This window comes from Lynx rufus, unplaced genomic scaffold, assembly GCF_022079265.1.
Source record: "Lynx rufus isolate CCGP_SWC_20201006 ecotype Redwood Valley unplaced genomic scaffold, mLynRuf1.p SCAF_9, whole genome shotgun sequence".
Taxonomy (NCBI): Eukaryota; Metazoa; Chordata; class Mammalia; order Carnivora; family Felidae; genus Lynx; species Lynx rufus.
Window position 1 is genome coordinate 16,267,096 of NW_025814897.1, and position 27,284 is coordinate 16,294,379.

At 40.0% G+C, this 27,284-nt stretch overlaps 1 protein-coding gene and 1 non-coding gene across 3 annotated transcripts; both read left to right on the forward strand.

The window, feature by feature from the left end:
* Positions 1-26,989, forward strand: ARCN1 (archain 1). Of its 2 annotated transcripts, XM_047070526.1 has the most exons (10): positions 2-144; positions 12,894-13,157; positions 13,966-14,145; positions 14,256-14,461; positions 15,124-15,288; positions 17,772-17,937; positions 19,337-19,484; positions 20,057-20,165; positions 23,317-23,521; positions 25,214-26,989. In XM_047070526.1, the coding sequence occupies exons 1-10, from the start codon at positions 142-144 to the stop codon at positions 25,301-25,303; spliced, it is 1,536 nt and encodes a 511-aa protein (XP_046926482.1). In that variant the 5' UTR covers positions 2-141; the 3' UTR covers positions 25,304-26,989. The 2 variants fall into 2 exon arrangements, with proteins under 2 accessions (XP_046926483.1, XP_046926482.1); XM_047070527.1 differs by lacking the exons at positions 23,317-23,521; positions 25,214-26,989 and adding an exon at positions 22,956-23,310 and having other exon boundaries at positions 1-144.
* LOC124506512 (U6 spliceosomal RNA) lies at positions 15,855-15,961 on the forward strand. The gene has a single exon (XR_006960775.1). It is a non-coding gene; the product is annotated as a U6 spliceosomal RNA (small nuclear RNA).
* Positions 26,990-27,284: the final 295 nt, after the last annotated feature.

The window sequence follows — 27,284 nt, forward strand, 5'->3', positions numbered from 1 at the left end:
GGCCGCCATCTTGGCAAGAGGCGAAGCGGCGGCGGCTCCTGACAGGGGGGCGGCAGGTCCGGAGCGGCCGGTGCTCCCCTTCCCCTGACCCCAGCCCCAGTGGAGCCGGAAGCGCGAGTGAGCCCCATCACCGTCCTCACCATGGTAAGATCCGAGCCAGTCCGGATTGCCGGGGTCTGCTTCCCTTGCCCGTTGTCCCTGCCAGACGGCCTGGTGCTGGGGCCAGAGGAGTCCCGCCCAGAGGGCCTGGAGCCGGACACTTCCCTCGGGGCTCGGGGAGCCGTGTGGACTTCCCTGCCCTGTGCCCGACCTCCCAGGAGATCCGACGGACCTGCCTGCAGTCCCTTTCCCGTTGCGCCCACACCCCTTCTCCCTGCCCAGCTGGGCACCCTCCTCTTCTGGGCCCGGGGTGTTGCTGTTCGAGAACCGCGTAGTGGAGTGGCTTAGACCGTCTCGCTGCAGACCTCGGTGCTAGTGTCCAGAGGGTTCCCTGGGGGCCGTGCTCTGCAGGCTGGTCTCCTCTTGGGGGGGGGGGCGGGGGCTCCCTTTCTTCGGTAATCGGCTCTCCTCTCATCCCCGGGGTTTGGTAGGCCCTTGATACTCGGAATCCAAACCCATTGGTGTTCAGGACTTCTTTTGTTTGTTCGGAAGGGGGAAATAGAGGAAAGTTCGAAAGGAAGATGGAACAGGAAGGAGGAACTTGTGACGTTAGTTTGTAGGACCCAGGTGTCCCTGAAACCTTTCGCTACTTCTACAGAATTTAGGTGTGTCCGTTTGTCAGTGTTACCCAGTACATGCCGTGTATGGGGCGTTAGGGAGATGTGAGCGAGTAATAGAGAACACAGGCTTTCTGTTTTCAAGGAACTTACCGAAGTAAAATGTGTAGGTGGCACATCGTAATCGGAACTCTCACGGGGGGGGGGGGGGAAGAAGGGGTTGCACCCTTCTTCAGATGTTCCTTGCCTTCAGATGCGTGATCTTCATGTTCTCATCTATTGTAGAGACGGGGAAGATTAATGTGTTTGAGGATGGGACAAAACAGTGCTGACAGCACGAAATCTTGGCTTTATCAGTTTGTGGATATTTATGAAGTAGGAGAAATTCTTTGGTTCCAGATGAGCTAGTGACTTAGTGTACTTTATGCTCTTAAATCTTTTGAAGGATTTTTTTTTATTCCGTTAATTCATTAATTGATTTAAAGCATCTTCCTACACACTTGAGAGGTGACAGTATAGTTTGGTGCCAATCCTATTCAGTTCTGTTGACAGCGTTTTTAGATGAGAACTTGGATGGTGCAGGGGTAGGATTCATGCTTGGTTTTTAAACCACTGAAGGATTTTTGTTTTCAGCTTCAGGCAAATAAATCGCACCCAGAAGGTTTGCCTCATAAACTTTACTGTTGGACATAAATGTTTCAAAAACTCCCGTTTTTCATTTCCACTAGGAGGCTCAATATTGGGATAGGGATTCTTAAATTCCTTGGCTGTTTACATCCTGGTGTACTTAGTGCATTTTAGAGCATATTATAATTTTAATAGCAAAATTAAAGTCTTGTAGTACATAAACCAAATACAGATAGTCTTTACAAAATCGTGTTTGTTGAAAAGTTCTTGGAACTTAATATATGAGAGAGCACAAGCAGGTGAGGGGCAAAGGGGAGGAGAGACCAGATTCCAAGCAGGCACCACACCATCAGCGAAGAGCCCGATGTGGGTCTCAAACTCATGAATCGTGAGATGGTGACCCGAGCCAATACCATGAGTTGGATGCTCAACCGACTGAGACACCCAGTCGCCCTGGAACTTAATATTTTTAATTCATTGATAACTGAGAGATGATAAAGCCTTAGGTATTGAATGATAAACATAAAAATAAATTTTACTTGTTATTTGAATATGTGCATATACATACAGTTGTGTCATATTTAAATATGCATATTTTAAAAAATTATATGGGACTTGGCAAGAGCCAGATACCCACAGATTGGTGTACTCTGGAGAAAAACTTATCTCAGTATATTCTGCTCTGCTGAGTGTTAAGAAATTATTAAGTATTATTTCTGTATAATGTTTTTGGGTTTTATTCTTTTACTAAAAGATTCCTAGATAGTAGAAATGTCCAAATAGGTCACGTTTTGTAAGATTTATTCTGTCTAAAAGTTGTATCAGAACTTCTGAAAGATGATTTTTCCTCAGCATTTTATTATAAAACTTTCAAACATCTAGGAAAGTTGAAATAACTTCACAGTTATTTCACCCACATTTTTTTTTTTTAAGATTTTATTTTTAAGTAATTTCTACAGCCAGTGCAGGCTTGAACTTACAACCCCAAGATCAAGAGTCTCATGCTCCACTGACTGAGCCAGCCAGGCGCCCCATCAGCAGCTAGATTCTATAATTAACATTTCTCTATGTTTATTTTATTGCTCATTTAATCATCCATCCATCCCTCTCTCCACCTTTTTTTTTTAATTTTTAATTTTTTAAGTGCATTTCAGAGTAAGTTGAAGATATCAGTACATAAATGTTGGTGGGAGGGTTGTAGGTATGTCATTTTCCTGTTTTTCTTTTTTTCAAAGTTTTAAAGTTGACACACAGTATTGACAGTTTTAGGTATAATAAATGTTGATTTTTGAAAAATAAATTTCCTTTGTTAATGCAAAGAAGTTAATGCAAAATGTCCCATATTAGGAAGTCCTAGTAGGGGAAATAAATGAACAAATGCAGAAACAAATGGCTTATGATGACTTTGTCATGAAGTGAAGTACAAAAAAGGGCATCTTTTGATTAGATCTTCTTTCTAGTTTTCTGCAAATTAATGAGAACATGTTCTTATTTTCTTAACATTTGTTAGATAGTATGGTCCGTTCTTTGTCTTAATAAATTTAGAATTGGCATAAACTTGATATGAAGTCTCATGGTAGCAACAGTCTGTAAAATCTTTGGTTACTTACAGAATGCTGTTTTATTCACTGAGGATAGCAATGAGTAAACTAGACTGGACACACTGAATATAAATGATGACATTCCGTTCCAAAAGTCATTAGTTATTAGAAAGCTAGATTTGGGTTCCTGTGAATGATCTGCACATAATGAGGGAGAAACTGAAATCCTACATAGTAATAACAGTCCCCAACTAGGGTGTTATTATTGCTTTTGTTTACCTTTGTATATAACATAGCAGCTGCACAGCTTTTGTTTTCTTTATGTATCTTTTTGATTGTTGTTTGAGAGTACAGCAAAGAAGAAAAAAGTTCTTGAGTTTCTGTTGATTTGTCAACTGTTTATTCTTCAAGTAGAAAGTTTTTACTGCCGAAAGTGAGAACAATGTCCTTTTATTTTCATTCTCTACAAGAAACTTGGGATGAGCTTAAAACTCTCACTGAGTAACTTTCAAGTTTTAGGTTTTGTATGAGGTGTAGATTTTATTGTAATCATCCCTCTGATTCTCTCTGTAATTACCTCATGCAAACAGGAAAGACAAAGTGATCCTCTCTGACAGTTGTAGAAACTAGCCTTAATATGATCATGAATCACGGATATGTGTATATGACATCATTGCAGTCATTTACAAAGGAAAAAGTGACTGCCTAGTTCTGGGAGTGAGGAATATGGAACATCTAGAGGTTCGAGGAAATCTTCAGCTTTTTTTCTGTAGGGAATTGTGCGTGTTTATGGTGGATCACTACCTGTTATTCTCAGACCTTTATCACTAGTGGGGATGAAGACATGGTATGGCAGCTTATCTCAGACACAGCTCTGTCTGCACACACATGATTTGTTTTGATGAGGCAGTTTGCCTTTTAGCAGCTTAATATTAATGTAAAATACTGTTCCAAAGTAATTGCTACTGGAGTAGTGGGTGTAAAGTGGGGGTATTGTACACTTTTAGTTGCTATAAAATTTTCATATGCTTAACTTTAGAATTGTAAAGATGCAAAGGCACTGTAGATTTCATACAAACCTCTATTTTGGGGAAGCAATTAAGTGACTTATGCAATATATAATTAGTGACAGAGGCAGAACAGAAACTAATTCTTTAGGTTTCTTTACTCCAAGAACTTTCTGATCCATGTAGTTAAATCTGGGTAGAAGAGAGTTGTTATTTAATCCAAACACAAATGATAATATACTCAAACCATCTTAAGTATTATTAAGAGAAAGTTGTTTGATGAAGCTCAACTTAATAGTTTTTTGTTGTTTTGTTTTCAACAATCCTGGAGATGTCATCTAACTTTTGGGCCCTCGGTTTTTACATCTATAAAACCACCACAGTCTCTTGAAAGGTCCTTTTAGGTCTAAATGTTCTTTTCCAAAAATGTAATAAATAAATAAAGCAACTTTATAGAGAATCATATTTATTCATTCTTCCCCAAAGAAAATCAGATCAAATTACAGTCAGAAAAATTAACTTACCTTGTTGTGTATACTGTATTTTATTTAAAAAAATTTTTTTTTAACTTTTATTTTTTTTTAATTTTTTTTTTTACATCTATTTATTTTTGAGGCAGAGAGAGACAGAGCATGAAGAGGGGAGGGACAGAGAGGGGGGGGGACACAGAATCAGAAGCAGGCTCCAGGCTCCAGGCTCCGAGCCATCAGCCCAGAGCCTGACGCGGGGCTCGAACTCATGGACGGCGAGATCGTGACCTGAGCTGAAGTCGGACACTTAACCGACTGAGCCACCCAGGCGCCCCAACTTTTATTTATTTTTGAGACAGAGACAGAGCATGAACAGGGGAGGGGCAGAGAGAGAGGGAGACACAGAATCAGAAGCAGACTCCAGGCTCTGAGCTGTCAGCCCAGAGCCTGACGTGGGGCTCGAACTCACGGACCGCGAGATCGTGACCTGAGCCGAAGTCGGATGCTCAACCGACTGAGCCACCCAGGCGCCCGTGTATACTGTATTTTAATAAATGTTAAACGTTGGGGCTCCTGGGTGGCTCCAGTCATTTAAGCGTCTTGACTGTTGGTTTTGGCCCAGGTCATCATTTCATGGTTTGTGAGACTGAGCCCTGTATTGAGCTCTGTCTACACTTTGGGATTCTGTCTGTCCGCCCCCCCCCCCCCTCGCTCTCTCTGTCTTGCTTTCACAAAAAATATATAAACATTGAAAAAAAAATAAGTAAGTGTTTGACATTGGTGAACACAGATAAGAAGGGGAAGCTTTATTATGTCAAGGCACTTAAGAAGATGAATGCTAATTTAGAACAGGTTAAATTTATCTTGTTTAGAGGTGACCATACCTTCCAGAGGTGACATGAATAACATAGTGAATAGAAACCTGTGTCAGCTTCATGGTCCCTCTGATTGTGGTGTCTTGGGTATTTCAAGGTTTAGAGCCATACTTAGTGTGGGGCACTTTGGTACTACTTCAGAAGCCTTATTTTGCTTGTATCTGTATAATGGAATGACTCAAAGAGAGTCTCAGAGTAGAGCTCTTCTGCTTAGGTCCTACCTACTGTTTTACTCTACTGTTTGTTCATATTTACACACTCAACTTCCCCCAATTAATCAAAGCATGATTTAAGTGCTGTTTCTTTCACCAGGTCATCCCTGATCTTACCAACTAGAAGTAATCTCTTTGAAATCCCAGAGTATGTTACTTAACACATTCTGCCCAGTATTACACTTATTTGTGTCTTATCCCTTGTAGGCTTTTTTCTGAAATTGAGGTATAATAGGGCGCCTGGGTGGCTCAGTCGGCTAAGCGTCCGACTTTGGTTCAGGTCACGATTTCATGGTTCATGGGGTCGAGCCCTGTGTCAGGCTCTGTGCTGACAGCTTGGAGCATGGAGCCTGCTTTAGATTCTATGTCTCCCTCTCTCTCTGCCCCTCCCCCACTCACGTTCTGTCCCTCTGTGTCTCAAAAATAAATACACATTAAAAAGATAAAATAAAATTGAGGTATAATTGATATATAACATTATATCAGTTTCAGGCGTACAGCATGATGATTCAATATTTGTATATGTTGTGAAATGATCATTACAATAAGTCTAGTTAACATCCTTCACCATACTTACTTACAAAATGGTTTTTCTTGTGATGTGACCTTTTAAGATCCTACTAGGCTTTTGGAAGGAAGAATGCTAATCGGTTTCCTCTTAGTATTCCTGGAGAACATCTGGTGTGTATAGTAGGTGTTCAATAAATAATTATTTAGTTATTTTTATAATAATGTTAACATGGAGACCACCAATCTATAAATAGCCTTTGACAAGCCCAATTAATAAAGCAAAGTAGATGGGGGTTCCTGGGGGGCTCTGTTGGTTAAACGGCCCACTCTTGATTTATGCTCAGGTCAAGACCTCACAGTGGTGAGATAGAGCCCTGTGTTGGGCTCCGGGCTCACAGCACGGAGCCTGCTTGGGATTCTCTCCCCCCCTCTCTCTTTCTCTGCTCCTCCCCTGCTCCTGTGTCTCTCTTTTTTCAAAATAAATAAACACTTAAAAAAAATAAAGGAGGGGCGCCTGGGTGGCGCAGTCGGTTAAGCGTCCGACTTCAGCCAGGTCACGATCTCGCGGTCCGGGAGTTCGAGCCCCGCGTGGGGCTCTGGGCCGATGGCTCAGAGACTGGAGCCTGTTTCCGATTCTGTGTCTCCCTCTCTCTCTGCCCCTCCCCCGTTCATGCTCTGTCTCTCTCTGTTCCAAAAATAAATAAACGTTGAAAAAAAAAATTAAATTAAAAAAAAAAATAAAGGAGGTGACTTGCTCCTCTTCACAGCATATACCTTTCTGGTTACAAGTTGCCTTTTGTTTCTTTGTGTCTTTGTCCCTTTTGTGTTGACTTTGGTGTTAGTTTTACCTAAGTTCTATCTGTGTGGAATGGATGCATTTTTTTTTTTAATTTTATTTAAGTAATCTGTACACCTGATGTGGCCTCAAACTCACAACTCTGAGATGAAGAGTCACACACTCTTCTGACTGAGCCAACCAGGCACTCTGTATAATATTTTAATTGATATATCACACCTTTAAAATTATCAGTAATTCCTTATTATCATTCACTATTCTTTTACTGTTCAAATTTTCCTGTTGTCTTACATTTTTTAACAGTTGTTTGAATCAGGAGTCACATAAGATTTATATATTATGATTGGTTGACAGGTTTCTTCAGTCTCTCTTAATCTGTGGGTTTGCTCTCCTTTTTGTTTTATTAATTAAAAGAAATTTTTTAAATTTTTAAATTTTAATTTAAGTAGGCTCCATACCCAACATGGGGCTTGAACTCATGACACTGAGATCAAGAGCTGCATCCTCTATCTACTGAGCCAACCAGGCGCCCCTGCCCTTCTTTTTATTTTTAATTGAGATATAAATCACATACCATAAAATTTAGCCTTTTAAATTTATATCATTCAGTAGATGTTTTAGTATGTTCACTAAGTTGTACAACCATCACCACTATCTAAACTTAGAACATTTTCATAACCCCAAAGAGAAACCCTGTACTCATTTGCAGTCGCTCATTTCCCCTTTCCCAGCCCCTGGCAACCACTAATCAACTTTCTGTTTCGTTTTGCCAATTGTGGATGTTTCATATAAATGGAAGCATGTAAGATGTGGCCTTTTATGTTTGGTTTCTTTCACTTAGCACAATATTTTCAAAGTTCATCCATGTTGTAGCATGTTCTTCATTTCTTTTTATGACTAATATTCTATTGTATGGATATACACTTTGTTTATCCATTCATCAGTTGATAGACTTTTGGGTTTTCGCTTTTTAGCTTATTTTCATCATTATGAATGATGCTGCTATGAACATTGATGTACAAGTTTTTTTATGCAGTACGGCTCTTTTCTGAGGGACATTTTGGAGCAAAAATATTATTATTTGGACATATGTGGCATGTAAACCAATAGTGAACCAGTACAGAGATTTACCTGCTTGTCCTTATTAGTAAGCTGAAACAGTGACTAAATTTTTATCTTTTTAATTATTTTGCCAGGGGCGCCTGGGTGTCTCAGTTGGTAGAGTGTCAGACTCTTTTTTCCTTAATGTTTATTTTATTTTGAGAGAGAGAAAGCATGAGTAGGAGGAGGGGGGAGGAGGAGGGGGGAAGAGAGAGAGAGAGAGAGAGAGAGAGAAAGAAAGAAAGAAAGAAAGAAAGAAAGAAAGAAAGAAAGAAAAGAAAGAGAAGGAAGGAAGGAAGGAAGAAACAAAGAAAGAAAGAATGAAAGAATGAATCCCAAGCAGGTTCCGAGCTGCCAATGCAGAACCCAACTCGAGACTCAATCCTACCAACAGTGAGATCATGACTTGAGCCAAAATCAAAAGTCAAACGCTTAACCGACTGAGTCACCCAGGTGCCCCAAGTGTCCATCTCTTGATTTCGGCTCAGGTCAGGATCCAGGTAACTTATGGGATTGAGCCCTGGGTTGGGCTCTCTGCACAGCATGGAACTTGCTTAAGATTCTCTTTCTCTCCCTCTGCCCTTCTACCCTACTTGTGCACGCTCTCTCTCTCTCCCTCTAAAATTAAAAAAGGAAAAAGAAAAAAGTAATTTTGTTTTGCCAGAAATCTGTAGATGGTTGAAATATGAACCTATGATAAAAATTAATGTGAAATCACGGGCACCTGGGTGGCTCAGTTGGTTGAGCCACTGACTTTGGCTCAGGTCATGATCTCATGGCTCTGTACTGACAGCTCAGAGCCTGGAGTTTGCTTCGGATTCTGTGTCTCCCTCTTGCTGTGCCCCTCCCTCATTCATGCTCTGTCTCTCTTTCTCTCAAGAATAAATAAGACAGGGGCGCCTGGGTGGCGCAGTCGGTTAAGCGTCCGACTTCAGCCAGGTCACGATCTTGCGGTCTGTGAGTTCGAGCCCCGCGTCAGGCTCTGGGCTGATGGCTCGGAGCCTGGAGCCTGTTTCCGATGCTGTGTCTCCCTCTCTCTCTGCCCCTCCCCCGTTCATGCTCTGTTTCTCTCTGTCCCAAAAAAAATAAATAAAAAAAAGTTGAAAAAAAAAAAAAAAGAATAAATAAGACATTTAAAAAAATTTTTAAAAATGTGAAATCAAATTTCTTGAGTATATTTAGTTTTGGCCTTCTGTACAAATATAACTCTTGACCTGGTAATAATTTTAGGTCAGTTTCATCTACAAAGAGATTAAAATATTAGCATTATTTGTGTACCAAAAATTACCCTTCCGTTTATTTAAAGAAATCTTTATTTCACACGATTAATGTAAAGACATGGAATTGCCACGATATACACTTTAAATATCTTTACAATTTTATACGTTAATCATACCTTAATAAAACCAAATTAAAAAGTAAAAATCTATAGCCAAAATAAATAAATAAAGTTAAAGACATGGAATGGATAATTGCCTTTGAGAAATGTGTCATAATCATTTTGCATTTTTTTTCTTTTTCTGGTATCCTTTACTATCTTCAGTATATCTTTTTGCCTCATATGTAGGTGATGACAAAAACCTCCCAAGGCCAAGGGGTCAGTGTTGGTGAAAGATAGATTTTTTTGAGTGCAAAACTATTTATTTTAAAATATATAAATATTTGGGGAAAAATAACTGTTTTTGGACTTTTAAGCTAGATTATTTGTCATTTAAAAAAAATTTAATGCTTGTTTTATTTTAGAGAGGGGGGTGGGGGGGGAGGAGCAGAGAGAGAGAGAGGGAGACACAGGATCCGAAGCAGGCTCCAGGCTCTGAGCTGTCAGCACCCGACTGTCAGCCTTGACTCAGGGCTCGAACTCTTGAACCGTGAGATGATGCCTGAGCCTAAGTTGGACGCTTAACCGACTGGGCCAGCCAGGCACCCCTGCCATTCTTAAAGTAATCAACTGGAAATTTTTATACTCTGTGACTCTCTATCTAAAATATTTTCTTGAAATGGGCAGAAAACATGAATAGACACTTCTCTAAAGAAGACATCCGGATGGCCAACAAGCACATGAAAAGATGCTCAACGTCACTCCTCACCAGGGAAATACAAATCAAAACCACACTCAGATATCACCTCACGCCAGTCAGAGTGGCCAAAATGAACAAATCAGGAGACTATAGACGCTGCAGAGGATGTGGAGAAACGGGAACCCTCTTGCACTGTTGGTGGGAATGCAAATTGGTGCGGCCACTCTGGAAAACAGTGTGGAGGTTCCTCAGAAAATTAAAAATAGACCTACCCTATGACCCAGCAGTAGCACTGCTAGGAATTTACCCAAGGGATACAGGAGTACTGATGCATAGGGGCACTTGTATCCCAATGTTTGTAGCAGCACTCTCAACAATAGCCAAATTATGGAAAGAGCCTAAATGTCCATCAACTGATGAATGGATAAAGAAATTGTGGTTTATATACACAATGGAGTACTACGTGGCAATGAGAAAGAACAAAATATGGCCCTTTGTAGCAACGTGGATGGAACTGGAGAGTGTGATGCTAAGTGCAATAAGCCATACAGAGAAAGACAGATACCATATGTTTTCACTCTTATGTGGATCCTGAGAAACTTAACAGAAACCCATGGGGGAGGGGAAGGGAAAAAAAAAAAAAAAGAGGTTAGAGTGGGAGAGAGCCAAAGCATAAGAGACTCTTAAAAACTGAGAACAAACTGAGGGTTGATGGGGGGTGGGAGAGAGGGGAGAGTGGGTGATGGGTATTGAGGAGGGCACCTTTTGGGATGAGCACTGGGTGTTGTATGGAAACCAATTTGACAATAAATTTCATATATTGAGAAAAATAAATAAAAATAAAAATCCCTGAAAAAAAATATTTTCTTGATCCTTTTAAAAGTAATTTACAAAACAAGATTTTTTTCTGAGGGTATTTATGATTTAGGACATTTTTAAAAAAAATTTTTTCCCTACTTTAAATTTTATTTACATTTATTTTAAAATATATGTGTATGTTTTTAATGTTTATTTTTGAAGGGGAGAGAGAGAGAGAGAGAGATAGCATGAGTGGGGGAGGGGCAGAGAGAGAGAGAGGGAGATACAGAATCCAAAACAGGCTCCAGGCTCCCAGCTGTCAGCTCAGAGCCTGATGTGGGGCTTGAACTCAAAAATTGTGAGATAATGACCTGAGCCGAAGTCGGAGGCTCAACCGACTGAGCCACCAGGCACACCATATTTGCACTTATTTTATACGGAATTGACTCCCAGGCCATCAGTCTTTGTTTCTTCAGTTTCTTCTGGGTTTTTTTTTTCTTCTGTGCAATCTCCTCTTCTGGTTTAGGAACAGTCTCCTCTTTTTCAGTAAGTATCATCTCAGTGTGGCAGAGAGAGCTCATGTATGGGTAGATCTGACCATGAGCTCTGTAAGTTCTCCCCATCTTGGGGGCTTTGTTCACCTGGATGTGCTCAGTAATCAGAGAATCTACGTCTAAACCCTTAAGTTCAGCATTTCTCTGTGCATTTTTAAGCATGTACAGTAAAAATTCAGTATTCTTTTTGGGCCACCAACCCTTGTCCAGCCCCACTGGTTGGCCTTGGGCACACCTACCAACTCTACCTTTGTGGTGACAGAGTGGTACAGATTGCTTCTGTAAATGACATCATTCAGATACTTAGTGGCTTTTCCAGTGCATACCCTGATGGCCCGGGCAGTTTCTTAAAGAGAACATGAAGATTTGAAGCCCCCCCCCCCACCTTTTTTTTTTAGTGTTTACTTACTTATTTTGAGAGAGAGCTCGTGTATGTGTGCAGGGGAGGGACAGAGAGAGAAAAGAATCTCATGCAGGCTCCATGCTCAGCAGCCCTGAGCCCAGCACGGGGCTCAATCTCATGACCTGAGATGAAATCAAGAGTTTGTCGCTCAACTGACTGAGCCACCCAGGAGCCCCTGAACCTCTATAGACCAAACACTTCTCTAATATAAATTGTTTTCACCTAGCTGCTTGGAAATAAACATGATGGTAATTATCTCCCAAATAACCTAATTACCTAGTCTTGGTGCATAAGGACATTGTGTTCTCATCTAATTGTTATAGAACCCTATTGATGTAGTGAGACTGTAGGAATATTTGAATTGACTAAATTGTTTTTTCTTCAAGTTGCTCGCTTATTCGGCAGTTTCTGTAAAGCTGCGAAGTCTGATTAGTGGGATACTGCTATTTCAGATGTTGTATTCCAGCGTTGAGGCTTCTGAAATGTGTAAATAGTCCTTTTGTTACTTGTATTTGTGAATTCTTGGGTTCCTGGACTGTAGAGACGGTTAATACTGTACTTAATTTTCTTACTCCCCTGCTAATGGCTTTTGAGGCCTCTTCGTCTTCTTTTGGTGCTGTTTTGTTTAATGAATGCCAGACTGTGAGAAAAGGCTGTAGGTCTTGATCATTGATTGGTGTCACAACCTGTGTAAAACATTGAGTCATTCAGTTTCTCATTTTACAGATTGTTTACATATCTGGAGGTAAGATAGTGTGGGATGGGAACGTTATTAATCAAAGAGCAAAAGATCAACTTAGACTCACTAGATTGGATCCATGTTCTAGGTAAAAATGAAAGGAAAGGTCAAGGGGCTTCCTTTAAACCTTTAATCCTGGTCAGACCTGTTTTGCTGTGGAGATTTCTGTTCTTAGAAAAAGTTTTTAACTATTCTTCATGGGTCTGCCAAAGCAAAGAGCAGTCCGTTTCTGAGTTCTAGGGAATCTGTTAACAAACGTATTTGTAGACTTGGAAAAAGGTGTTTTGTTTTTTTTAACTAAGTTTTTCTTAAGCTATGGTATTGAAAAATAGGAATGATAGTTTCATTTTCCTCTATTGTAGCTTTACTTTATGAATTACATACTAGAATGAAAAGAACAATGAAGTAGAGTTTGAAGGTCACGTCACTGAATAACTGAGTGTGGCATTCTGTGTAAGATCTGAGGATGCTAAGAAAACAGATTTGAAGAAATAATTTGTATTTACTTCATGTATGTTCCTGGTAGGTGCTGTTGGCAGCAGCGGTCTGCACGAAAGCAGGAAAGGCTATTGTTTCTCGACAGTTTGTGGAGATGACCCGAACTCGTATTGAGGGCTTGTTAGCAGCGTTTCCAAAGCTCATGAACACTGGAAAACAGCATACATTTGTTGAAACAGAGAGTGTAAGATATGTCTACCAGCCTATGGAGAAACTGTATATGGTGCTGATCACTACCAAAAACAGTAACATCCTAGAAGATCTGGAGACCCTAAGGCTTTTCTCAAGAGTGGTAAGAGTCCTTTTGTAATGGTGGGTTATAGTTTTCTGCTTTAAATTTTCCCTATGAAACTGTTTATCCCCCAAAGCAGCTGCTACTTATCAGTTTGCATGCCGCATGCCTCCCACCCCTACCCCAGCAGTTTATTGCTACAGCTTCTTCCCTATTCATTCAGCAAACACTTTGTGCCCTCCTAGACTAAGTATCCCAAAAGAGAATGTGCAAACTGACCTTTCCTTTCACAGACCTTAAGTGGTTGCTTCGATCTGTTTTTGTGGTTCTGACACTTGTGTGTCCATATTTTTAGATCATGTTTATCAGATAAGATTTATTTATCTATTTAAATATTTATTTTAAGAGAGAGTGTGCACACACACTCTATAAAAATAAACATTAAAAAAAAAGGTTAGCTGCTTAATTCGCCTAAGCCACCCAGGCGCCCCTATTTATTTTTTAAGATTTTATTTTTAAGTTATCTCTACACCCACCATGGGGCTCAAACTTAACAACCCTAAGATCGAGCTGCATGCTCTATCTACTGAGCCAGCCAGGTGCCCCAGATAAGACTTATTGATATAACACAATACAACACAACATGCGCGCGCACGCACACACACACACACACACACACACACACACACTTTATGCCAAAGTCTTGCTTAAAAGAAAGGGTAGAGGATCTAACAGAGGGATTCAGGATTATTGACATCTGTGTATTTTATTTTACTTTTTTTTAATATGTGTACTTTAAAGAATAAGACTTGGGAAACATAAATGCTGATAGATCTTAAATCTCTTTTCCATTGCTGTCCACTATTAGATACCTGAGTATTGCCGAGCCTTAGAGGAGAATGAAATATCTGAGCACTGTTTTGATTTAATTTTTGCTTTTGATGAAATCGTTGCCCTGGGATACCGGGAGAATGTTAACCTGGCACAGATTAGAACCTTCACGGAAATGGATTCTCACGAGGAGAAGGTGTTCAGAGCAGTTAGAGAGGTAAATAGGGTCTTCTTTGGGAGTTCTTGTTCGTGTGTCTTTCTTTTAGGCTTTTAGTATTTTGATTTTCCTATATTCAAAGCCACATCCATGGATGTCTCTTTGTGTAGACTCAAGAACGTGAAGCCAAGGCTGAGATGCGGCGTAAAGCAAAGGAATTACAACAGGCCCGAAGAGATGCAGAGAGGCAGGGCAAAAAAGCACCAGGATTTGGAGGATTTGGAAGCTCTGCAGTGTCTGGAGGCAGCACAGCTGCCATGATCACAGAGACCATCATTGAAACCGATAAACCAAAAGTGGCACCTGCACCAGCCAGGTATAGTCCAGTGTATCACCAGCAACCCTAGAATGGCAGATGAAGGCTGTATGTGTGTGTTGTGGAGTGATAACTGATTTCTGGCAAGTTGAAATTATGAATGACTTGATGAAGTAAGATGTAATATTAAATTTGGCTACATTGGCTACATAATAAAGGGATAAAGGAGAAATCTGAAGGTAGAGAATTTTTGTGTTAAAGAGTTCTTTTACAAATTATACCATGAGAGTTGCCTTATTTTGGGAAAGAAGGGGCTATTTAACTATTTATGGAGCATTTTTTAATCTAAGTGTGAATGGCTTTCAGGGAGAATCTGAACTACCTGAAAGTACTATGTGCAACAGTTTATGCACAGGTGTATTTATCCGGACGAAAAGTACAAAGTTTTCATCTGATCATGCATGCTTACATAAATGTACCTTTGCTCTTTAGGTACTTGAAGCTTACGTATTAATAGTGACTCGGCTGCCAGTTTGGGCAGGGAATAGTCTAATTCTCCACTAAACCCTAGGATACTTTGATTTTTCCCTTGAGATCTGCACATGCCTCTTAAAGAACAGCTTTAGGGAAAGCTTCAATGATATGGGGTTACTAATTCACTAATTTTTAAAAATCATGTGTATGTTTTTTCTTACTTTGTTATTTCTTATTCTTCCACTTAGGCCTTCAGGCCCCAGCAAGGCTTTGAAACTTGGAGCCAAAGGGAAGGAAGTAGATAATTTTGTAGACAAATTGAAATCTGAAGGTGAAACTATCATGTCCTCCAATATGGGCAAGCGTACTTCTGATGCAACCAAAGTGCATGCTCCACCCATTAATATGGAAAGGTGAGTAGTAACTTTTTCAGTAAGAACAGACCATATATTTAAAAATGTTTATTTTAGCGCATTACAAATTCTTTATGTGACTTTTAGTTTTTCTAGAATTTAAAAGACTTAGGATATATTTTAGGGACACCTGGTTGGCTCAGTTGGTTAAACTTCTGACTCTTGATTTTGGCTCAGGTCCTGATCTCATGGTTCGTGAGATTGAGCTCCGGGTTGGGTTCTGTGACGACAGCGTGGACCCTGCTTGGGATTCTTTCTCTCTCCCTCTCTCTCTGCCCCTCCCTTGCTCACGCTCACTTGCTCTCTCTCTCCTTCTCTCTCAAGATAATGATAAAATCAAAGTGTTAAAAAAAAAAAAGACTTAGAATATATTCCAGATTTTAGCACGGGGTCTTTTTTTTTTTTTTTTTTTTTTCTTTTTTAACCGTGATTTTAACTGTGGCTCTCAGCTATTTATTTCCTATGAAGTTTAGAACTTACCTTTTATCAACTCTGCTGGCTAAATTTATAAGTAACTTGTCTTCATGCCTAGTGTGTGCCTTGTCTCTTAAAGTGGAGTTGAATTAGTGCTCTCTTGGGCAGCACATAAACTAAAATAGGAACGGTACAGAGAAGATGAGCATGGCCTCTGTGCAAGGATGACACGCAAATTTGAGAAGCTTCCATATTTAAAAAAAAAAAGTGGACTTGAATTAGAGAGCTAGAGGTGTAGCAGCCCTACACTGTATTTTGGCATATCTTCTTCTAATTAAACTTTCAGGAGAACCAATCTTTAATATGAAATGTATAAATATCTTTAATAGCAAATTAACTTCGTTTGCCTTTTCAGTAGTTAAACTCAGTATAGAATATTTCAGTACTTAAACTCAGTATAGAATATTTCTGATCTAAGGATTGGTTGGTAACATTTTTAGTTACCAAGTTCACATATTCATGACTCAGATTTCTTGTCTTGAAGCCCAGACCTTCTACTGTTGCTGATGGTTTTGGGGTCAAGTGAAAGATGAGTCTGGGAGGATACTTTTATCAGGTGTGCATGAAAGAGGAGTGTTTTGTATATCCTTTTCTGTAATGAAATGAACAGGGATACATTGGGATAAATCTCTTAAATCGCTAAAGCTCCTTTGCTATTCCTGGTGGTTGCTTAGTATATGACACTATTTTAAAAAGATGCTGGAAACTGTCATGTATTAGAGAGGGCTTGAGGTTCTTTGCTAAATGATGAAATACTTGCTGAGCACAGAGCAGACTCTTGTGAAGACGCATGGGCCCCTGCGCTATTTGAAGATGCACTCCTTTGTGGTCTTGAGTCTCATTCCTCTGTTTCTGGGAAGACTTCTGTGGTAGAACAGAGAACAAAATAGGATGCCAGAATATTCTTCTTAGCTTCTGCAGTTCACCCAGTTAAAAATAGTTGTAGTAAAGGATATGGATAGTTTGTACTTCGTAATTGCCCAGAGAGGCAGCACTTTTTGTTTCACTTATTTTTTTGTGTTAGGTTATACATTCATATAGTTCAAAATTCAAAAGGTTCAAAGAGTGTTACAATTAAAAGTCTTTCTCCCACCCAGCCAGGCAAGTTTGTCTTTTCGGAGGCAACTAGTATTAATTAGTTTCTTCTTGTATTCTTCTGAGGAGTATAGTCTATATGTAGATGAATAAAAATATATGTATTTTTTTTCTTTTTATTTGTAAGTGGTAATAACATACTAGGTACATTTTCCAGTTGCTTTTTTCACTAACTTATTTTGGAGATGAGAATATCCTTATTTGAAGCTATAAAGACGTGACATCTAAATGTAAGACTTTATCCTAAACTGGATCTTGTACAACTTTAAAGGACATTATTAGGTCAGCTGACAAAATTGGCATATGGTTGGTAGATTAAACAAAGTATCAATGTTCGTTTACGAAGTTAATGTGTACTTTGGTTATGTAAGAGAATATCCTATTCTTGCAATACTCTGAAGTGTTTAGGGCTAAAGGGCCATGGTATGTATAATCTGCCTCTAAATGGTTCAGGAAAAGAAATCAAATAATAGTTGTAGAGAGTATGCAAATGATAAAACAGACGGTGGGGCAAAACGTTAACAGCATTTAAAAAGTGTATAAATGTATTTCTGGTATAATTTTAATTTTTTTCATTGTTGAAATTATTTTCAAATGAAAAGCATTTTCAGTTGTTGCCCCCTTTCTTCACAGCAGTGTTCATTTTTGTGGACGTACCTTTATGTGTTTAAGCAGTTCCCTCCTGATAGACACTTGAGTTATTTCCATACTTCTGCCATTATAACCCTTTCTTTAGTGAATGACATTGTTTGCACAGCTGAGACTTTGTGGGCTGAATCTAGTGCTTTAAATTTTGTACGTACAGCAGTAGCACCTTAAAATAAGTTGTTGATGGCTCATTACCATTAAACCCTGGAGAAAGGGAATTCTGGTTCCTGCTTTTATGAACAGATTTTATTACTTTTTCCCTACAGTGTGCACATGAAGATTGAGGAAAAGATCACACTCACCTGTGGCCGAGATGGAGGATTGCAGAATATGGAGTTGCATGGCATGATCATGCTTAGGATCTCAGATGATAAGTTTGGCCGAATTCGTCTTCATGTAGAGAATGAAGATAAGAAGGGGGTGCAGCTACAGGTGTGGAGAGGTTTTGGATAAGGGAGTCAACTGGAGTTTCTCCTTTGAACCATAGAACACAGAAAACATTTCTTTTTTCTTTTTTTTTATATTATATATTTATTTATTTTGGGGGGAGGGGCAGAGAGAGAGGGAGACACAGAATCCGAAGCAGGCTCCAGGCTCTGAGCTGTCAGCACAGAACCCGACGTGGGGCTCGAACCCACAAATTGAGATCGTGACCTGAGCTGATGTCGGACACTTAACCGACTGAGCCACCCAGGTGCCCCTGATTTCTTTTTAAAGTTTATTTATTTATTTTTTGAGAGAGAGACTGAGAGTGTGAGCCGGGGAGGGGCGAGAAAGAGGGAGAATCTCAAGCAGGCTCTGGCACTGTCAGCACAGAGCCCATGTGGGACATCAAACTCTGCAAACTCTGAGATCATGACCTGAGCCAGAATCAAGAGTTAGATGTTTAACTGACTGTGCTATTCAGGCGCCCCATTAATATGATTTCTGTAGTCCATCTTACATGGCCTGAATTTTAACAACTTGAGTGCTCTTGGCAAGATTGCAGCTAACCTTTCAACAGAACTTTTCCTTCTCCTGCCTGCTGACTATAAGGCCAGGACTCATATCTGACCCTGGCAACTGATCAGCATCTAACCTTAGTCTTCTACTTGGCTTGCCTGGCTCTCCCATGATGTTGCTTCCTGTGAAGTATTTTTAGAAAGGACTTGGTTGAATGTATTTAACTTTTTTCAATTACAAAGTTATTAACTTGTTCAATTACAAACAAAATAGTTTAGACTTGAAATTATTTTAATTATTACTTTTAAAATGTCTTAAATCTTTTTAAAATTCTTCAAAGAAGGGAAATTTTTCTTCAAATCAAAAGGAATTGGCGTTGTTTAGGTACTCCTATTCTCTTCTCTTCTATTTATTTATTTATAAGATTTTATTTTTAAGTAATTTCTATACCCAACATGGGCTTGAACTCACAACCCTGAGATCAAGAGTTGCATGCTCCACCAACTGGCCTGGCCAGGTGCCCCATGGTATTCTATCTTAGATATTTAGATTATGGGCCATGTAAGACCAGAAGGAATTTCTTTTCTTTTTTTTTTTTTTAACATAAATTTCTGGGTTTGTTTTTTTTTTTCATGTTTATTATTTTGAAAGAGAGAATGAGCATGAGTGGGGGAGGGGCAGAAAGAGAGGGAGAGAGAGGATCCCAAGCAGGCTCTGGCTGAAAGCAGAGACACAGGCTCTGGCTGAAAGCTCAGTCTCAAGAACCGTGAGATCATGACCTGAGTTGAAATCGAGAGTTGGACGCTTAACTGACTAAGCCACCAGGCACCCCTATTTCCTGTCTCATAATGCCTGAAACTCAGAAGTTTTCTTTTCCTTCTTATTTTAGACCCATCCAAATGTGGATAAAAAACTTTTCACTGCAGAATCTCTAATTGGCTTGAAGAATCCAGAGAAGTCGTTCCCAGTCAACAGTGACGTAGGGGTACTAAAGTGGAGGCTACAAACCACAGAAGAATCTTTTATTCCACTGACAAGTAAGTGCTTCTGGTCAGTCCCACTAAACTAGTCCACACTGAGAACCACAAAAAGCCCTGGCTTGTACACTCTACATTCATTGCCACAGCAGAATGCTTTTTTGACAAAATGACCTTCTTTCAAAATGGACTTAGTGCTGGGTTTTGTGTATGTTAATCATGAGCTTTCATTTTTAATAGCTTTACTTTTGAAACTGTTATTTATAATAGTTTATGTTAGGATATTTTTTTTTTTTTTTTTTTTTTTTAAATTTTTTTTTTCAACGTTTATTTATTTTTGGGACAGAGAGAGACAGAGCATGAACGGGGGAGGGGCAGAGAGAGAGGGAGACACAGAATCGGAAACAGGCTCCAGGCTCTGAGCCATCAGCCCAGAGCCTGACGCGGGGCTCGAACTCACGGACCGCGAGATCGTGACCTGGCTGAAGTCGGACGCTTAACCGACTGCGCCACCCAGGCGCCCCTATGTTAGGATATTTAAGGCCTGCAGCTGTCAGTTTTGATTTGCTGTCTTAACTTTTCTCCACTCTCCTTTTAGTATTTGAGTATTCCTGGTTTGCTTTTCTTCTCAGTTAATTGCTGGCCCTCAGAGAGTGGAAATGGCTGTGATGTCAACATAGAATATGAGCTGCAAGAAGATCATTTAGAACTGAATGATGTGATTATCACCATCCCACTCCCGTAAGTGGTGTCCCCGACATAATCAGTTTTTTCTGTGCTGGGCTTCTAGAACTAACCTTTCGGAACTTGTTTTGGAGGCAGCACTCAGTTGGCTATCCATCATAAAAATCTGCTTCCTAAAAAGATCAGTTGTAAAAGAAACCAGATACAAAAGGCTTCGATACTATATGGTTCCACTTATCGGACATTGTGAAAATGTGTCATACTCCTAGAACAGAAGTCAGGAGATAGAGAGGAAGGCAGTTGACTAACAGGGCACAAGAGAACTTTTGAGGATGATGGAAATGTTCTCTGACTTGATTGTGATAGTGCTTACGAGATTACATAGTCAAAGTGCACGGAGCTGTACACGTTAAAAGGAGTGGATTTACGGTTTTAAAACCAACTCAAACAGCCAGTTGTAGTTCTAGAGCTGTGTTTTCAGATGTTGGGCCTGTTTGTTCCTGTAGTAATGAAGACTTCCAGAAGGAGGAGCCAGTTCTCTGTCAAAAACCATTCTCAGTTTTGTTTGCTACTCAAAGAAATTGAATCTGACTGAATCTTTCACTTTGCTCTCTAAACTTTCAGCTAAAGATGAAAGTACATTTTTTCTTTCTTTCTTCCTTCCTTTCTTTCTTTTTTTTTAACGTTTATTTACTTTTGAGAGAGAGAGAGACAGAGACAGAGACAGAGCATGGGAGGGGGCAGGGAGGGCAAAGAGAGATGAGACACAGAATCTGAAGGAGGCTTCAGGCTCTGAGCTGTCAGCACAGAGCCCGACATGGGACTTGAACTCAACAAGCTGTGAAATCATGACCTGAGTTGAAGTCGGACGCTTAACCGACTGAGCCACTCAGGTGCCCTGAGAGTACATTTTCAAGGGAACTATTCTTGCTGGAATACATATCTACATTAGTTTTAGTGAATTTCCTAACAGTTTTATTGTGGTTTAGTTGACCTACCACAAACTACACATATTTAAATTGTACAATTTGATAAGTTTTGACACATAGACACCTGTGAAACCATCACCACAATAAAGATAATGATAATATCCATCACCCCTAGAAAATCAGTTCCAATAAGTTTTTGTTCTGTGCTTAAATGGCCTACTTTCCAGGATCATCTAGAAATACTCTCCCTCAAGTTAATCTCACTAGCACTCACTTCCATTGAGTGTGCGCTATTATATCACCAATGAATTCCTAGCCCCTCTCCTCTTCCTCTCAGTACCTACCTCCCGTGATTAAGCATTGGGTGTCATTATACCTAATAAGCATATTCTTAATGTATTTTTATTGTTATATTGTTATTATTGCAGAGAAAATGGTACTAATTTAATTTGTAGTTTTGTTTCCTTTTTGATGTCTTTCAGACATTTATGTGGCCAGGTCAGGTTTTTAATCATTTTTTTAAATGGAAGGATTTAAAAAAAAATTTTTTTTAATATTTATTTTTTAGAGAGAGGCAGAGCACAAGTGGTAGAGGGACAGAGAGAGAGGGAGACACAGAATCTGAAGCAGTCTCCAGGCTCTGAGCTGTCAGCCCAAACCTGATGCAGGGCTCAAACCTAAGAACTGTGAGATCATGACCTGAGCCAAAGTTGGACATTCAACTGACTCAGCTATCCAGGCGCCCCTGGTTTTTAGTCATTCTTATTTTTCCATTAAAAAAAATATGCTTGGGGCACCTGAGTGGCTCAGTAGGTTAAGTGTCCAACTCTTGACTTTGGCTCAGGTCATGACCTCTCAGTTCATGGGATCGAGCCCTGAATGGGGCTCTGTGCTAACAATGTGGAAACTGCTTGGGATTCTCTGTCTCCCTGTCTCTCTGCCCTTCCCCCACTCCTTCTCATCTTCTCTCTCTCAAACATTTTTTTAAAAATTTAAAAAATAAAAAGTATGCTTTATTACCAATCTCTTCTTTATTGGAGTAACTATCTTATTCTTCACACCATGGTTATTCTTTTAGAACAATAGATGGCTACCTTGAACCATTGTAGGGGTTGGGCGTTGGTGACAGGTGTGGGTTTTGTTTTGTCAAGATTTGTTTTACTACGCTATTTTTAGGATGCCACAATTTTTAGGCCTCTCCATCTACCCTATAATTGTGGTTATGGTGGTTTCCTGTGTCTTAGTTCAGTTTTGCAGTAGTCTCCAGAAAAGACCCTTACACAACATTTCACTCTGTTGTCTAGAACTGATTCGATTTTAGAGATCGGAATCGGAATCGGAACAAGAGCAGAGGAAGAAACATATATACAACTGGGACCATAAAATGGATAGGGAAGAGCTGATCATGTTGTATCGCCCTTAAAATGTTTGTCTTCCTTATTTACTGTGTCCCTAATACAAGCATTTAATGTCATTGGCGAATTAAAAGATGGTAAATTTAGAATGTGTAGGAGGGGTGACACTGCCGATCAGCCACATTTGGGGGTACAGAGTACATCCTAACTAGCCCTGGTTCTCTTGCAGACTAAAGAACAGCTGTGTGTCTTTTCTCCCGTCATGTTCACATTCTGGGCAGAGGAAATTGTGTTTTCACTTATCAAATAAAAGTCCGCTTACTGGATTGTAAATCAGACCCGTTGGCGTCAAGTACAAGTTTTGAAATGTTCTAAGGTCTTTTTTTTTTTTTTTTTTTTTTTTGTTCTAAGGTCTTTTGAAAACTCTTCTCAAAGACAATTTATTTCCATTCTAAATAACCACGTAATGGTGTGTAAGGTTTCCCACCACTACAATCACCCTCTGTTCCCCCCATTGTCACCTATAAAGAGAGCTGCATTATGTTAAAATTCTTTCTCGACAGGGCAACAGACCCTTGGTGCAGGACTTTTGGAAATACATCCCCCTTCACATGTTCGTCAGTCTCAGTCCCCTGCTAGCTTCAGATCTGATCCACAAGTTGGAGCAGCCGACGGATATATCTGCCAATTACCCATGGTTGCATGTATCCATATCTATAAAAGGCAGTGAGTGGGACCCTTTGGCCAAGGTGCTAAGACTGTTTGATCCTTGCAGTTATTAGGGAACCTCGTTTTTTTTTTTTTTCAAGGATCATATAAAGTGGGCAGAATTTGAGGAGCATAATCAAATTCGGGGCTGGTTTTCCTTGGCAGAATTCTTCCAGCTCTGGACAGCTAATGTGACACAGGTGTTTCTCATGACAGATCCGGTGTCGGCGCACCGGTGATTGGCGAGATTGATGGCGAGTATCGACATGACAGTCGACGAAATACCTTGGAGTGGTGCCTGCCAGTGATTGATGCCAAAAATAAGAGTGGCAGCCTTGAATTCAGCATTGCTGGGCAGCCCAATGATTTCTTCCCTGTTCAAGTCTCTTTCATCTCCAAAAGAAACTACTGTAACATACAGGTACCACCTTTTAATAGCACATAACGGGGAAAGTGGTGGGACAGATGCCAGATAGGCAGCATGGGATCAAAAATCAGAAAAGTTGGGCGCCTGCCTGGCTGGCTTAGTCAGTAGAGCATGCGACTGTTGATCTTGGGGTTGTGAGTTCAAGTCTTACATTGGACCTAGAACTTACGTTAAAAAAAAAAAATCAGAAGAGCTGGTATTACTGCAGATTACATTATTGACTCTCATTGAATGGTCTTGGTCAAATTCTTCTCCTGTTTTAACTCAGTTTTCCTCTCTAGATTGGACAAGGTCAAGGAATTGAATATGAATATATATAAAAGCATTTATGGATTGTGCACGATTTAGATCTCTTAGTTTCCTGCTTTTCTAAATAATCTCATATATTTTTAAAACCTTTTACCAAAACATGCAACCCAAGGTTTTCTTATCCCTTTTATATGCCACTCAGTTTGAACACAAGGAAGGAAAGTTTATTTGGAAGGCAATATTACTTCCTCTCAAAAGTGATTCTAATACAAATGGATACAATATTTGGATTTTTTGTGTTACTGCATCCCTTCATTAGTACAGATAATCATCAACCAATTCTGTTACCAACTTTGCCCTTTAGATAGGCAAAGCAAAGGAAATTTGCGAGCTGTTTCTTTAGATCGTTATTTTTAACTCCTTGTTACTCCAGTTTTTGAAGTTGCATTACAAGGGCCCGGTTCATATTGTCATTGTTCCCTCTGACTTGGTGATTTGCTTGTTATTGTGGCACTATCTTATCTTCCCAGATGGTCTCTGGCTCTCCTCTAAGTATTTGGGAGATTACAGTTTCCTTCCTGTGTTGGATCATTTTAAAAAGCAGTTCTCTCTCCACTCTTAATTATAGGCATAAGGCTATCAATATTGGGAGCATGTGGTTGAACCCAAGACATTAAATAGAAATGGTACATTTTCAGGCCTCCTGACTGGCTCAGTCGGAGGAGGAGCATGCGACTCTTGATTTTGGGGTCGTGAGTTTGAGCTCCACGCTGGGTATAGAGATTATACTTAAATTAAAACAAAAAAACAACAACAAAACAACTTAAAAAAAAAAAAAGGTACATTTTCCTGTTTGGGAACTTTTGAAAAACTTCATTAGAAAATATGAATCAGTGGTTCAGGCATCATGTTGATGCCATTACAGGCACTATTGTTACAGGTAATTCATTAAACTAGACATTTATAATTAAAAGGAAAAGACGAGATGTCACAGAAGGACACAGCCATGTCTAGAAAATACGTGTGATAGAGCCACTTACACTTTGACAGCAAGTCAAGCAAATAAAGTTGAAGTGTTAGAATTTTGCATTTGGGGTCAAAATATTAATTGATCAACCTGATAAAATGTCTGTGAACTTCATAGGATTTATGGGGCAGGACCTGGGTAATGGCCACTCATTTCTAGATCTTTTACTTGATAACCACTCACTCTAATCTCATCCCATCAGTTGTCTTTTCTGTGTGGGAAGCCGGTTAATCATGTCAGTGGGGACGGGTGCCACTGTGAGATCCAATTGTGACTTGAACTTTGTTAGTATTTTTGAGTTATTTTTAATGCTGCTTTAAGGGAATTTGATCCATTCTGTCCTGAGAATTTAGTCGGCACCTTGGAGACTTGCCCTCCTGCTTTACCTTATTCTTTGTTTGTTTCCCTAGGTTACCAAAGTGACCCAGGTAGATGGAAACAGCCCTGTAAGGTTTTCCACAGAGACCACTTTCCTAGTGGATAAGTATGAAATCCTGTAATACCAAGGAGAGGGAACCAGAAAGGAAAAATTTCAAATTAATAAAGAAGAAGCCAACAGTGGCTGAAGAGTTTTTTCCAAATCTACAAGCCATTGGAGACCCTTTTTTTCTGGTACAATGCACGATTCTCTGCGCGCAAGGACCCTCAACTCACCCTCAGTGTTTAAGTGTCACAGAGACGTTCTTTGGCAAAGAAAGACACAAACATAAAGGGAAAGGCTGCTGATTTCTTTGGCAGATTTCACTGGCCAGCAGGAAAGCACGCTCTCCAGAGAATACCCCCAGTTAAACAGCTTCTCTGCCTTCACCTCAGTCGTTGCTCCTTTGTTTTAATCCCTGAATATAGTTACATTTCGTACTTTGTTTAAAAAGTTTTCTTTCACATTTTATTTTTATTTTTTTCCCTCTTTTTCTCCACATTTTGATCTTTCAGACTCTTTAACCCTCATTTTTTTTCTTTCTGTACATTCAATCAAGTGCTGGGATCATCTGTATATAGGCATTATATTCGGCACTCTTGGAAACAGTTGATCTAACCAGTTCTCGATCTTCAGGCTATTCAGGCGAACTGCTTAAGGGGCACGAGGTCTAGAAGTTAAAAGATAAGGACGTCCTTTGTCATTTTCCTATATCCACTCATCCCTCCGTTCCTCTGCCAAGTTGTTTTCCTTCCAGTCCTGTCCCTCCAGTTTAGAACAGTACTGTGAAGCCTACCTGTGTCACTATTACAGATAGCTGAGAAGCACCTTTCAAATGGCATAGCCCCGCTTCAAGATGCCTGAGAGGAGAATGGTTATGTCCGGTTAGGGATTTCACATCCACAGGTAATCATGTCTGCTGCTGGTGCTACCCAAGCTTCTAGTTCTTTACATTTTGAGTACTTCAGCTAAAACGTGAGAGCTCATGGTCTCTGTGATCTACTCACATTGCCTCGATTTCGCCACCTCCTTCCTCTTGGCTGTTCTGTGCGTTACCCGGTCCTTTCCAACTCTCCCTGTCTGTGAAATCCTTCCTTTTCCTCCCTTGAGCCTTTTCTCTTGCGTGTCCTCGCGCCCATCTCACCCATTACTCTTGCAGTGAAGAAGACTCCATCAGCCAGCCCCACTTGGGCTTTTTAACCCAGGATTGCACTTCGTATGCTGGCTGAGCTGCTGGGCTGTAGCCCCAGGAAGGGGGCGAGGTGGGTGACTAGGTGACCTGCTGCGCTTCCAGCTGGCTGGAGAGTACCACTCCCACTGGGGACAACATCTGGCCTCCCCTGCAAAGAGTGTGCTGTCCTCGAAGCAGAGCAGCCACACACAGATGGCCACGGATGGAATTGATTGCCAAAGAAATTTCTGGCCTTTCCCTTTCCCTTAACTGCATCAGGGAAGAATCCTTATCTCTGGCTTGGTTTCCACACGAGGTTTTTCTGAGGAAGGGGACTGGGACAAGAAATCTGTCATGTAGTTAAATAGGCAAGAAATCTTATTAATCCAGTTTTGTTTGAAAAAGTTGCTTGTCCATACGATTTTTTTAAAGCTGTTTAGTTTCACAACGTTTTTTTTTTTTTCTGAAATTACTTTTGGGGTAATATTTAAAATGAAAGACGTTTTGTAACCCTGTAAAATACATAGGGAATATAACATTCCAGTGTACACAAAGAAGGAAGATTCTTGAATCAAATAAAGAGTATTATAAAATGAATGTTTATTAGACTCTTGACTCTCTCATACTTTGGTGTCTGCTTGCTGATTTGAGATGATGTAACAGGATCTAAGTTTAAAAATTAATGATATGTTTTTTTTAAGAGAAAATAATCTCTATCTGAGGGTATTCATTGCCTTCCCGCATATTAACAGGTATTGTGCCACCTCGTGTATTTTTCTACATTTGAGCGCACACACATACGCATGCACTCCTGATGGTGGAGCTTTTGAATTTGATGTTACTTACGGACTTTTGGTCTTAATTTTGTCAGGGGCAGTTGTAGAGTCAGAGA